General features: G+C 46.9%; 1 protein-coding gene across 1 annotated transcript in view; it reads left to right on the top strand.

The window, feature by feature from the left end:
- LOC120926902 overlaps window positions 1-12,953 on the top strand; it is a 50,710-nt gene that overhangs the window by 12,401 nt on the left and 25,356 nt on the right. The window contains exon 3 of the mRNA XM_040337204.1: window positions 11,385-11,591. Coding sequence (XP_040193138.1) covers window positions 11,385-11,591 — 207 coding nt within the window. The remainder of the gene's footprint in view (window positions 1-11,384; window positions 11,592-12,953) is intronic.

Here is a 12,953-nt window from a genome sequence, read left to right on the forward strand (position 1 = left end):
GAGCTAACCCCCTTCTGGGAAGCTCTCTCCAAAGGGGGTTAGCTTGCTGGTGCGCTCCCGCGATACAGTCGGCGGCCGTAACTGCCGACTGTATCACTCGGCCCCGCCCCCCAGCGCGTCACGATTTGATTTACAGCAGCGGGAGCCAATGGCTGCGCTTCTATCAATCATCCAATGAAGAGCCGCGAAGAGCCCAGAAGCCCGGGACGAGAAGCCAGCGCGTTCACGACTCGGGACTTTCGAGGGCTCAGGTAAGTAAATTGGGGGCTGGGGGGGGGCCTGTATACATCGGATGTTTTTCCACCTTAAGGCATAAGATGCATTAAGGTGAAAAAATGCGAAGCTTTACAACCCCTTTAACTCTTCAATAAGACACCAAAGTTGAATCCAATGCAATTTGACTATAGTTAATTGCAGTTCAGATGATATTTTAACAGGCTTATGAAATGTAAGACAATGGGGTTGATTTACGAAAACTAGACAGTACAGAATCTGGTGCAGTTATACATGGTAGCCAATCAGCTTCTAACTTCAGATTTGTTCAATTAGCCTTTGACAAAAATCCTGAAAGCCTATTGGTTTCTATACAGAGCTACGTCAGATTTTGCACGCTCCAGTTTTAGTAAATTAACCACAATGACTTTCCTAAGCTCTGTCTTTGCAAAATACTAATACTGACTGAGGGAGGAAGAATGCATTAAAGCGGTAGTTCACCCCCCCCCCGACACATTTTACCATCGAGACAGGCATTGTAGCGCGAGCTACAGTATGCCTGTCCCGATTTTTTTAACCCCGTACTCACCTTGTAGTCGTCCATCGTAGATTTCGGCTCCCGCGGGGAATGGGCGTGCCTATGGAGAGGGAGGATGATTGACGGCCGGCCCTGGCACGTCACTCTCCCCGAAGACAGCCGGAGTAGGTCTCGGCTCTTCACGGCGCCTGCGCACAGGCTATGCGCACGCGTCGTGAAGACCAAGCCTATTTCGGCTATTTCCGGAGAAGCGTGACGCGCCAGAGCCGGCCGTCAATCATCCTCCGTCTCCAGAGGCACGCCCATTCCCCGGTATCTTCGATGGACGACTACAAGGTGAGTACGGGGGTAAAAAATTCGGGACAGGCATACTGTAGCTTGCGCTACAATGCCTGATTTTAGGGTGAACCCCCGCTTTAAGGTGAAAAACCTCAAGGGTTTACAAACCCGTTTAAAGTGGTACTAAACTCACAACAGTAAAATCTGTGGCCCAGATTCAGGTAGGGGCGGCGCATCGTTTTTACGCTACGCCTCCTAAAAATAATTGGAGCTACGATTCATTCACGAAGCATTTGCAGCGTAAGCGCGCGTAATTTAAATGATCCCGTAGGGGGCATTTAAATTAGGCTCGTTCCCGCGCCGAACGTACTACGCATTTTCCGTCGGGAAAATTTCCCGACGTGCATTGCGGTAAATGACGTCGCAAGGACGTCATTGGCTTTGACGGGAACGTAAATGGCGTCCAGCGCCATTCACGAACGAGTTACGCAAACGACGCAAAATTTGAAAATCGTGACGCGGGAACGACGTCCATACTTACCATTGGCTGCGCCTCCTAATAGCAGGAGCAGCCTTACGGCGAAAACGACGTACGCAAACGGCGTAAAAAACGAGCGCCGGCCGCGCGTACGTTTGTGAATCGGCGTGAGTATGCAATTTGCATACTCTACGCTGACAACTACGGTTGCGCCACCTAGCGGCCAGCGTCAGAATGCACCCTAAGATACGACGGCATAAGAGCCTTATGCCAGTGGTATCTTAGGCTACAGTCGGCGTATCGAGTTTTCTGAATACAGAAAATAGATACGCCGGCGCTACTTAGCAATTACGCTGCGTATCTATGGATACGCAGGCATAATTGCTTTCTGAATCTACCCCTGTGTGTATATGCAGTAAAGCATGTTAGTTATACTCACTGTGGAACCTAAGGGTTTAATCCTCTGCAGTATGTAAAAAAAGGCTGTTTGATCCAGTCTTCTCTGACCCCCCCTTCTTCCGCTGTCCCCAATCCATCTCCTGATAGAATAGAGCATGGGGTCGCTCTGCACATGCTCAGTTTGATGTGTATTGCTAGAGAGTTTATTTTTTTCCCTTGGGAGAGTGCATGTGATCAGCACAGGGCCAATCAGCACTGTCTGGGCTCAGGGGTCATACAGCCTCATAGAACAGTCAGAGAAGAATGAAAACTCCTCCTACAAGCTTTAACAAAACACTGACAGAAGTCACAAGACTGCTATATACTGCTGATGAGAAAGGATATTTAGCCATTTATATTTTCCTAAAATAATTGCATTTCCATGTTCTGTGTACTGTGGAAGACCAGATATAGTGAATGCAGGCTCCTGGGTTTAAAAAAAGGGTGCAGGTTACAAAACAGTGCGTCTTATTACATGCCGATGTCCATTGGCAGGCGTTGTAATGCTTTTCTATGGGGAATGCGGAAAAGATGATCCGCACTCTTTAAAAAAATCTAAATTTTTATTGACAAGCCGCAGTGAACAAACGCAAATGAGAACAGTTGACGGGTTTCAGCCTATAAGGCCTTAGTCATAACCACTGGGGACTGCATCAAAAACGCAAGTGAGAATAGGCCCTTAGTACATAGGGTGACAACATGCCGCGTTCCCTATTATCTTTCCCAGTTTATATTCTGATATGGAAAAATATACAATTTCAGTGTACAAAGTATTGCTGGTGGATAAAAACAGTTAAAAGAATTGTGAAATCCAAAAACAAGGTCAACATTTTCAGTAAAGTTTCTTCTTCTGATTCTCTCTGCTCAAACTAACATATTGGGTTTGATGTACTAAGGACAAATAGACTGTGCACTTTGCAATTTGCATCAGGGGCTTAGTAAATGAGGTAAAGCTTCACTTTGCAAAGAACACCCAATCACGTGCAAGGAAAAAATAAATAAATCATTTTTGCTTACACATGATTGGATGATAGACAGGGCCGGATTTGCTCTCCCTGCTGCCCCAAGGCCAGGTTCCGCAATGTACCCCCTCCCCGCCAACCGAACCACCCCCCCCCCAATCAACGGAGAATGCACCCGGATGGCAGGGGCGGCACGGTTAGTTTAACCAGTTCCGGACCGCCTCATGTACATATACGTCAGCAGAATGGCACGGACAGGCACATCAACGTACCTGTACGTGCCCTGCTTGACGTGGGTCGGGGGTCCAATCGGGACCCCCCCCGGTACTTGCGGCGGTCCGGTAATCTTCAGGAGCGATCCGGGATGAGGGGGCGGCGGTTCGTTTTTTTTCCGCCCCCTCCGGATCGCTCCCCAGCCAATCCGCTTCCTCCCCCGCCCTCCTCCGCCTGCATTGTAAACACAGGCAGAGGAGGAAGTGATGTCACCGCTCCTCCCGCCGGTATATTCGTCCGGAGGAGGAGCGGAGACATCACACAGTGAGTACACAAGCACTACACTGACACCTGTACACATAGGCATACAATCCCCCCCCCGATCACCCCCCCCAGCCCCACCCCTGTCACACTGTCACTAAATAGCAGTGATCATTTACTGATCACTGCATTTAGTGTCAGTGTGACAGGCAGTTAGTGTCAGGCAGTTAGTGTTAGGTCCAGGATAGCCCCCTACCCCCCCCCAATAAAGGTTTTAACCCCTTGATCACCCCCTAGTTAACCCTTTCACCCCCCTTTTGCCAGCGTCACTAAGCGATCGTTTTTCTGATCGCTGTATTAGTGTCGCTCGTGCCACTAGGTAGCTAGTTTTTTTTTGAGGTTCGCCGCCATGTTTTAATAGCGTTAGAAAATTTATGGGGGTACCCAACGCTATAAAAACATGGCGGCGAACCTAAAAAAAAAACTAGCTACCTAGTGGCACGAGCGACACTAATACAGCGATCAGAAAAATGATCACTTAGTGACGCTGGCAATAGGGGGTGAAAGGGTTAACTAGGGGGTGATCAATGGGTTAAAACCTTTATTGGGGGGGGGGGGTAGGGGGCTACCCTGGACCTAACACTTTTAACCCCTTGATCACCCCCTAGTTAACCCTTTCACCCCCCTTTTGCCAGCGTCACTAAGCGATCGTTTTTCTGATCGCTGTATTAGTGTCGCACGTGCCACTAGGTAGCTAGTTTTTTTTTTGAGGTTCGCCGCCATGTTTTAATAGCGTTAGAAAATTTATGGGGGTACCCAACGCTATAAAAACATGGCGGCGAACCTAAAAAAAAACTAGCTACCTAGTGGCACGAGCGACACTAATACAGCGATCAGAAAAATGATCACTTAGTGACGCTGGCAATAGGGGGTGAAAGGGTTAACTAGGGGGTGATCAATGGGTTAAAACCTTTATTGGGGGGGGGGGTAGGGGGCTACCCTGGACCTAACACTTTTAACCCCTTGATCACCCCCTAGTTAACCCTTTCACCCCCCTTTTGCCAGCGTCACTAAGCGATCGTTTTTCTGATCGCTGTATTAGTGTCGCTCGTGCCACTAGGTAGCTAGTTTTTTTTTGCGGGTTCGCCGCCATGTTTTTATAGCGTTAGAAAATTTATGGGGGTACCTAACGCTATAAAAACATGGCGGCGAACCTCAAAAAAAAACTAGAATGAGGGACAAATGAGCATACCCCCCAAACAAAGTTGTTGAGCGGGGGGGGGGGGTTTCGCGGATCCAAGTTGTTAAGCGGGGGGGGGTTCCGCGGATCGAAGTTGATGAGGGGGGGGGCGCGGATCAAAGTCGTTGAGTGGGGGGGGGAATCGGTGGTTCAGAGTTGTTGAGTGGGGGGGGGGTCCACGGATCAAAGGGTCACTATTTCTTCTACTATTTATTCTACTAATAACAATGATGGGATTCTATTTCTCCCACTGATAGGGGTCCTACTCCTCCTCTAAAGGACAATAAAGTGGCCCTTTGTTTGAAAAGTTTGCAGACCCCTGCAAGAAAAGCCAACAGTGCGGACGTGTCACAGGTCACTGCTGTCTGTGTGTGTGTCAGATTTGAAATATTACATCATATCAGAGGTCACACACAATATTCTCTGTATGCCGTGACCCAGCACGGTCCTGGCTTCTGTCACATAGTAGGTAACATGATTTCACACTTCTAGACCTCCCGAAATATCTGAAGGGCTTCACATTGCACAAGCTGGTTCTTGTTCTCCATCCAGGACATCTAATCCTCTCCGATCCCTGAGTTTCTTCACATTATTACTGTTCATTGGTTGTGCAAACATAGCGCAACATAACAACTGCAACCAGGTTACAAAATGAAGCCATGAATATACTGTATATATATATATATATATTTGGGAGGGTTGTAGGTAAAAAAAAAAAAAAATGGTTGGGCCTTGTGGCAGGTAATTATGAGCTCTACCCCCCCCCCCCCCTCCCATACTGTAGCTGCTGACTTATACACCTTCCCGCCCAGACCAATTTTCAGCTTTTAGCGCTGTTGCACTTTGAATGACAATTGCTACACTGTACCCAAACTACATTTTTATCATTTTGTTCCCACAAATATAGCTTTCTTTTGGTGGTATTTGATCACCTCTGGGATTTTTATTTTCTGCAAAAAAAATAAAAAAATGACTGAAAATGTAGAAAAAAATAAGTTATTTTTTTGTTTCAGTTATAAAACATTGTAAATAAGTGCGTTTTCTCCTTCACGGATGGGCACTGATGGTACTGCACTGACGGGCACTGATGGGCACCGATGAGATGGCACTGATGTGGTGGCATTGATGGGCACTGATGATGGGCACTAATATGCGGCATGGATGGGCACGGATATGCGGCATGGATGGGCACTGATAGGCGGCATGGATTGGCACTGATAGGCGGCATGGATTGGCACTGATAGGTGGAACGGATGGGCATAGATGGGTACTGATAGGTGGCACTAACGTTCTAATGTATATGTTGTACTAATGGATGCCAATCAGTGCCAAACTATAATGCCTGCCAATCAGTAATGCCCATTGTGGGCACTGATTGGCATCCAGTGTGGGCACTGATTGGCATCCATTATTTGTGATTGTCATCCCTGGTGGTCTAGGGTGGCATACCTGTGGTGGGCATCCCTGGTGGTCTAGTGGCATCCCTGGTGGTCCAGTGTGGGCATCCTCGGGGGGGCTGTGCTGATAATCGATCAGCACAAACCCCCCCTGTCAGAGGAGCAGCTGATCGGCTCTCCTCTACTCGCGTCTGACAGCCGTCGGAGACTCTTTACCTAGATCGGTGTTGCGGACACCCTCAACAACGATCGCTGCGATGCGCGCCCCCGGGGGCGCAAATCGGCTCAATATCCTGAGGACGTCATATGACGTCCACTTAGGGTGTTGAAACCACTTTGCCGACGTCTTTTTGCATAAGGCGGGCGGCAAGTGGTTAATTTAACAGCTACAAATACTGCAGCTGTTGACTTTTTAAATAAGGACACTTACCTGTCCAGGGTCACCTGAACCTGACCCGTCCCTCGGCTCCCGGGTGGAGGTGTCGGCATCTTCAGTAAGGGAATCAGGAAGTAAAGCTTTGCTTCTTCACAGCCTGGTTCCCTACTGCGCATGTGTGATTCGCACTGCGTGTTCTGAGTGGTCCCTGCTGTCTTCTGGGACCTGTGTGTCTTCCACAAGACAGCAAGGGGAATGGAGGAGGGGCCAGACATGGCGTAGATCGGCGTGGATACTGCGGCGATCTTTCGCCAAAAATGGGAGCAAATACCTAAATTAGTCATGCATCTGCTCCCCCCTCCCCCCGAAAGGTGCAAAATGTGACACCGGAGGTGGGGAGGAACCGGATCAGCGGAAGTTCCATTTCTGATTGGAACTCCACTTAAATATTAGACATTTACCTGTCCTGTATTCCAGCATTGTCAGCACCCCAGCTAATGTTTCCATCGGCTCTCGGGTGCTGCAACCACCATTCATGGTAAGGGAACCGGACAGCTGGTTCCCTACTGTGCATGTGCGAAGTGCGCTGCGCTTTCTGAATAACCCGGCAGCAGGGGGAGGGGGCCAAACTTCAGAGTGATCGTGCAACCGTACAGGTACCTGCTCCCCCCTCCCCCGAAAGGTGCCAAATGTAGCACCGGAGGGGTGGAGAAGTCAGATAAGCAGAGCTTCTACTTTTTAGTTGAAACTCCACTTTAGAGAGTTTGTAACCCTAAAAAAAAATGATCCTATTCCCTTAAAGCATTTTATACAGCACAGTGCTTGTCCTGTTTCATTTGGCCCCCCGTTTTACCTGAAATATCTGGCTGATCCTGCCTGGTTCTGCCCTCCCCCCTGTAAACTGATCACGTTTATCATGGCTGCTGAGCCCTGATGCTGTGGTCAGTTTATGTGCTTCCGTCATCAGCAGCTCTCCTCTGTCCTCTCCCCCCTCCCCTCCATGCCTGTGAGCTTCATACACTCCTCAGACCTCCCCTCCTGCCTACACAATGACAGGCGATTCAGTTCGCATGTGTTGCGCTATATAAGTTTCTCACTCACATTGCTACAATCCACTTTGCTATATTAAATACTGTCTCCAGTGTTTTTTAAAACATATGCTGCTGTGTAACTCATTTCATAGCACGATTGCCGCTCATGTGACCGGTCGCCTCTCTCCTCTCCCTCCTCTCTTCCCCCTGGCTGATGTCAGCCGCCCAGTGTAGCTGTCGGATCTGTAGAGGGAGCAGCGGCCAGTCACGTGAGTGCTAGGGTACCCATGTGTCCTGGTTTGCCCAGGACTGTCCTGCAATTGACATGTCTGTCCTGGGTCCCGGCACCTTCATTCTGGGACAATACAATGTCCTGAAATGAAATAGAGCACACAGCCACCCCTACTAACTGATAACTACATTTCTGGAACTGGTTGCTAGGACCAGCGCTGCCTGGCGTCTTGCAACCAGTTGAAATTTACTCTCAGACAGTGAGACCGGGAGTGAGGCCTGCACCTAGTGCAGCACTGCTGTCCCCGCCCACCTCGGCACCTCCTCCTTATCTGGCACCCAGCGGCAAGCAGCAGGGACTGGTGTGATCTTCACTCTCCAGATAGTGACGCCACTCCTTTCCTTCAACGCACTTGGCTCATGCAGTGGGAGTGACACATTCACCTGGCAAATAACCCGCCGCCAAATTACCCATCAACCCTGAGACTACATTACCCCCCTGCCCACCTCATCTTTTTTTGGGACCCCAGCCGGCGGAACCGTTACTTCTGGTTGGACTCCAAGCCCGCAGTCCGAACCCGGCACTACTTCTGGTTAGGCTCTCAGATAGCCTAGCAGCCAGATGTCCCCGGGATAGTCCTTAGGTTTCTGGCCTAGCAGCCTGGGGCAATACGACACACATCCACCCAGACAGCCATCCGGGTGGCACAGAACCCCGATCACCTGTCTCCACCCAAATAAATAGGTTCTCCCAGCAGGCCAAGGGTCCCAAGAAAATCGGTGCCCATTGGCTGAGACACCCCATTCATTCCTAATTGTTATTATTTAGGGCACTTATATAGCACTGTCAATTTATTAAGCACTTTACATTGTTCATTCACATCAGTCCCTACCCTCAAAGAGCTTACAATCTAAGGTCCCTAGCTCACATTCATATACTAGGGCCAATTTAGACAGAAGCCAACTAACCTACCAGCATGTCTTTGGAGTGTGGGAAGAAAACCTACACAGGCACAGGGAGAACATACAAACTCCAGGCAGGTAGTGTTATGGTTGGGATTTGAACCAGTAACCCTTTTTCCTGCTAGGTGAGAGTGTTACCCACTACACCACTGTGCCGTCCACTAATCTGTCCTTGCAGTGCCCTTGTTTTATCTAATTTCACCAGATACCCAGCCATCTAGTGACAGAAGAGAGAAGTGCAGCAATTCCAGAATTAGGGTGAAATCAATTGACGTCCTAACAATTAGCCAAGTCAACTAATACTTGGCAAATAAACTTAAAAGGGGTTGTAAAGGTACAATTTTTTTCCCTAAATAGCTTCCTTTCCCTCAGTGCAATCCTCCTTCTCTTACCTCATCGTTCCATTTTGCTTTTAAATGTCCTTATTTCTTCTGAGAATTCCTCACTTCCTGTTCTTCTGTCTGTAACTCCACACAGTAATGCGAGGCCTTCTCCCTGGTGTGGAGTGTCAAGCTCGCCCTCTCCCTTGGACTACAGGAGATTCAGGATGCCCACTAACACACAGCTCCTTTTTCTATCTGCAAAGTAGAGAGAGTCCTGACTCTCCTGTAGTCCAAAGGAGGGGGCGAGCACAACACTCCACACCAGGGAGAAAGCCTCGCATTACTGTGTGGAGTTACAGACAGAAGAACAGGAAGTGAGGATTTCTCAGAAAAAATAAGGACATTTAAAAGAAAAATGGAAGGATGAGGTAAGTGAAGGAGGACTGCACTAAGGTAAAAGGAAGCTATTTAGGAAAAATAAATTGTACCTTTACAACCACTTTAACCACTTCCAGACCTTAGGTGTTTTTCAGATTTGGTGTTTGCAAGACTAAAACAATTTTTTCTGCTAGAAAATTACTTAAAACCCCCAAACATTATATATATATTTTTTCTAACACCCTAGAGAATAAAATGGTGGTCATTCCAATACTTTTTGTCACACCGTATTTGCGCAGCGGTCTTACAAGCGCACTTTTTTGGGAAAAAATTCACTTTTTTGAATTAAAAAATAAGACCACAATAAATTTGGCCCAATTTTTTTATATATTGTGAAAGATAATGTTACGCCGAGTAAAATGATACCCAACATGTCACGCTTAAAAATTGCGCCCGCTCGTGGCATGGCGTCAAACTTTTACCCTTAAAAATCTCGATAGGCGATGTTTAAAAAATTCTAGAGGTTGCATTTTTTGAGCTACAGAGTAGGCCTAGGGCTAGAATTATTGCTCTCGCTCTAACGATCACGGCGATACCTCACTTGTGTGATTTGAACACCGTTTTCATATGCGGGCGCTACTCGCATATGCGTTCGCTTCTGCGCGCGAGCTCGTCGGGACGGGGCGCTTTAAAACATTTTTTTTTTGTTTTCTTATTTATTTTTATTTATTTTATTACTTTTTACACTGAAAAAAAAAATATCACTTTTATTCCTATTATAAGGAATGTAAACATCCCTTGTAATAGAAAAAAGCATGACAGGTCCTCTTAAATATGAGATCTGGGGTCAAAAAGACCTCACATCTCATATTTAGACTAAAATGCAAAAAAAAGAAAAAATATTTGAAACTGTCATTTTTTCAAATGACAAAAAAAAAAATCTTTAAGAGGCTGGGCGGGACTGACGTTTTGACGTCACTTCCGCCCAGCAGAGCTATGGGGACGGGTGAAGGAGATTTTTCCTTCAGTCTCGTCCCCGCTCAGCTGTCGAACAGTCCCGATCTCCTCCGCCGCTACCGACGGCTCCGGTAAGCGGCGGAGGGCGCGGGAGAGCGGCGGGAGGGGGGGCCCCTCTACCGCCACCGATAACGGCGATCTCACGCCGAATCCGCCGCGGAGACCGCCGTTATCGTGTACCAGACCGCGCACACTAAAGATCGATACCTCGGTTGTGGCAGCAGCTGCTGCCGTTACCGAGATATCAATCTTTAAAAAAAGGACGTACATCGTCGTGCGCAGGTCTGGAAGTGGTTAATAGCAAACCTGCCTAAACCTCAGGGTGCTACATAAGGACTACATGTCCCATGGTACTTTGCTTTCTGTAAGCCCTTATTCTCATACTGACTCCTCCTCTCAGCACCTTTGTTTGTCAGAAGGCAGGCTCTGTCAAATGAGTGACACAACAGTGCCAACTCATAGACATAGTGACTACATGTCACAGGATTCAAGGAGGTAAATATGTGGGAATCGTATAGGATTTTAAATTTTAATCATAGATACACCACTTTACATATACTGCTTAGAGCAGGGTTTCTCAACTCCAGTCCTCAAGGCGCCCTAACAGGTCATGTTTTCAGGATTTCCCTTAGAAGAAATGGCTGTGGTAATTACTAGGGCAGTGAAACTGATCAAATCACCTGTGCAAAATAATGGAAAGCCTGAAAACATGACCTGTTGGGGCGCCTTGAGGACTGGAGTTGAGAAACACTGGCTTAGAGTACTGATACAGGTGACCAAAAAAGTTGAAATATAGGAAAAATGTGAGCACAATGTATTGTAGTTGCCGACCCACTTTTCCATCTACACAAGGCACTATCACAAATTTACATTCAGTAATTGCCACCTTGTCTATATATTTATACAGTATATGGGGAAGTTATTGGCTATTATCATTCAGTGGGGAATCTTGTATTTTATATTTAGTCACCCATTATTGCTAAGGAACATCAAATGCAATTTTCAATGTGACGTAAATATACAAAATCCTTTTTTGCCATTTTTAGGAATTCAAATTTGAAGGTGGCGCTATACAGTGGGCCCGCTATAGAAACAACCCAAAAGAATATACAAACGATAACGAGAAGGAGTTTGGCATCAGTATTAACAGTCATGAGTCCAAAACGACTGTCGGCACACTGAGGATTGTCAGCCAAGGATTGAGAGCACCACACTGGCACTTTAATGCCAACGAGCATGGATTCCTGATACAGGTACATGACATTTACCCTAGACGCCCTAACCACTGTCCTGGAGACCCAACAGAAAGGGGGGAGAAGTTTAATGATTGACAGCTGTCACCAGAAGAGTTGTCCTAATGCTGGCCATAAATGGTTCGAATCACGGCCGGTTCAGCCAAGATTCAAACCGTGTATGGGCAGGCTGAATATACCAGGTTGATCGATCGATCAACTTGGGCACAACCAGGCTGTCGGATTTTACTTACAATTATTGTTATTGGCCCGTATAGCTGCTAGCAATAATCACTGTATTCTACTGTTATGGACAGTGGTGGCTCATCCATTAGGGGCGCCTGAGCGCCGCCCTTTCTATCCATGGCCGCCACCCCCTCCACATTCTAGCGATGTGGCGATACAATGCTTTATCCATTATCGCTACCACCCCCTATTCATGCGTCCAGCCCCTTTCATGACACCGGACGCTTGAATTACAGTTGTCCTCAAAACAGCAGATGATTGGGAAATTTCTAATGAGGATACCAGTTTTAAAAGCAACTGTCTTAACCTCCTTAGCGGTAATCCCGAGTCTGGCTCGGGGGGGGGGGAATTTTTAAACCAAAGCCAGATTTGGGGCTGCCTCGCAGCATCCACAGGCACAAGTTACTTACCTTTTCCCTGGATCCTGCGATGCATCCCCGCTTTGTGAGCGAGCGGCGTCCTCGCTCGCTTCACACAGTGCCTGTGTGCCGCTGATCTCCGTTCCCTGCGACGTTACGACGCACGGCGGCGGAGAACGGCGCCAAATTCAAAAAAGTAAAAAAACACATTACATACAGTATACTGTAATCTTATAGATTACAGTACTGTATGTAAAAAATACACACCCCCCTTGTCCCTAGTGGTCTGCCCAGTGTCCTACATGTAGTATAAAAACTGTTCTTTCTGCCTGCAAACTGTAGATTGTCCATAGCAACCAAAAGTGTCCCTTTATGTCAAAAATGGTTTTAGAGCAGCTAGAAAACAGCGATAATAAATTATTATCACTTGCAGAATTGAGCGATTTGTGGGGAAATTCATCATAAAAAATTAAAGTAATGACAGCGACAATTCTGCAACTGAGCAAATTTCAGTGATTTTGATTTGATTACATTATTGAATATTTTTTATTATAATTACATTATTATTTGTTATAATTATTTATAGTTATTTATTATATTATAATTTATAATTTTGTGTTTCAAACTTTATCATACCCGGGATGTCTACTAGACTCTTGTTTGGACAGATTTAAGTGAGTTATTCCTAAGAATTACAGCACTACAGTATAAAACGCCAAATTTCCATGCAAAATAATTGTACCGCTTTTGGTACAAAATTTCAGACATAATCATACCG

This window comes from Rana temporaria, chromosome 1 (assembly GCF_905171775.1).
Source record: "Rana temporaria chromosome 1, aRanTem1.1, whole genome shotgun sequence".
NCBI classification, from domain to species: Eukaryota; Metazoa; Chordata; class Amphibia; order Anura; family Ranidae; genus Rana; species Rana temporaria.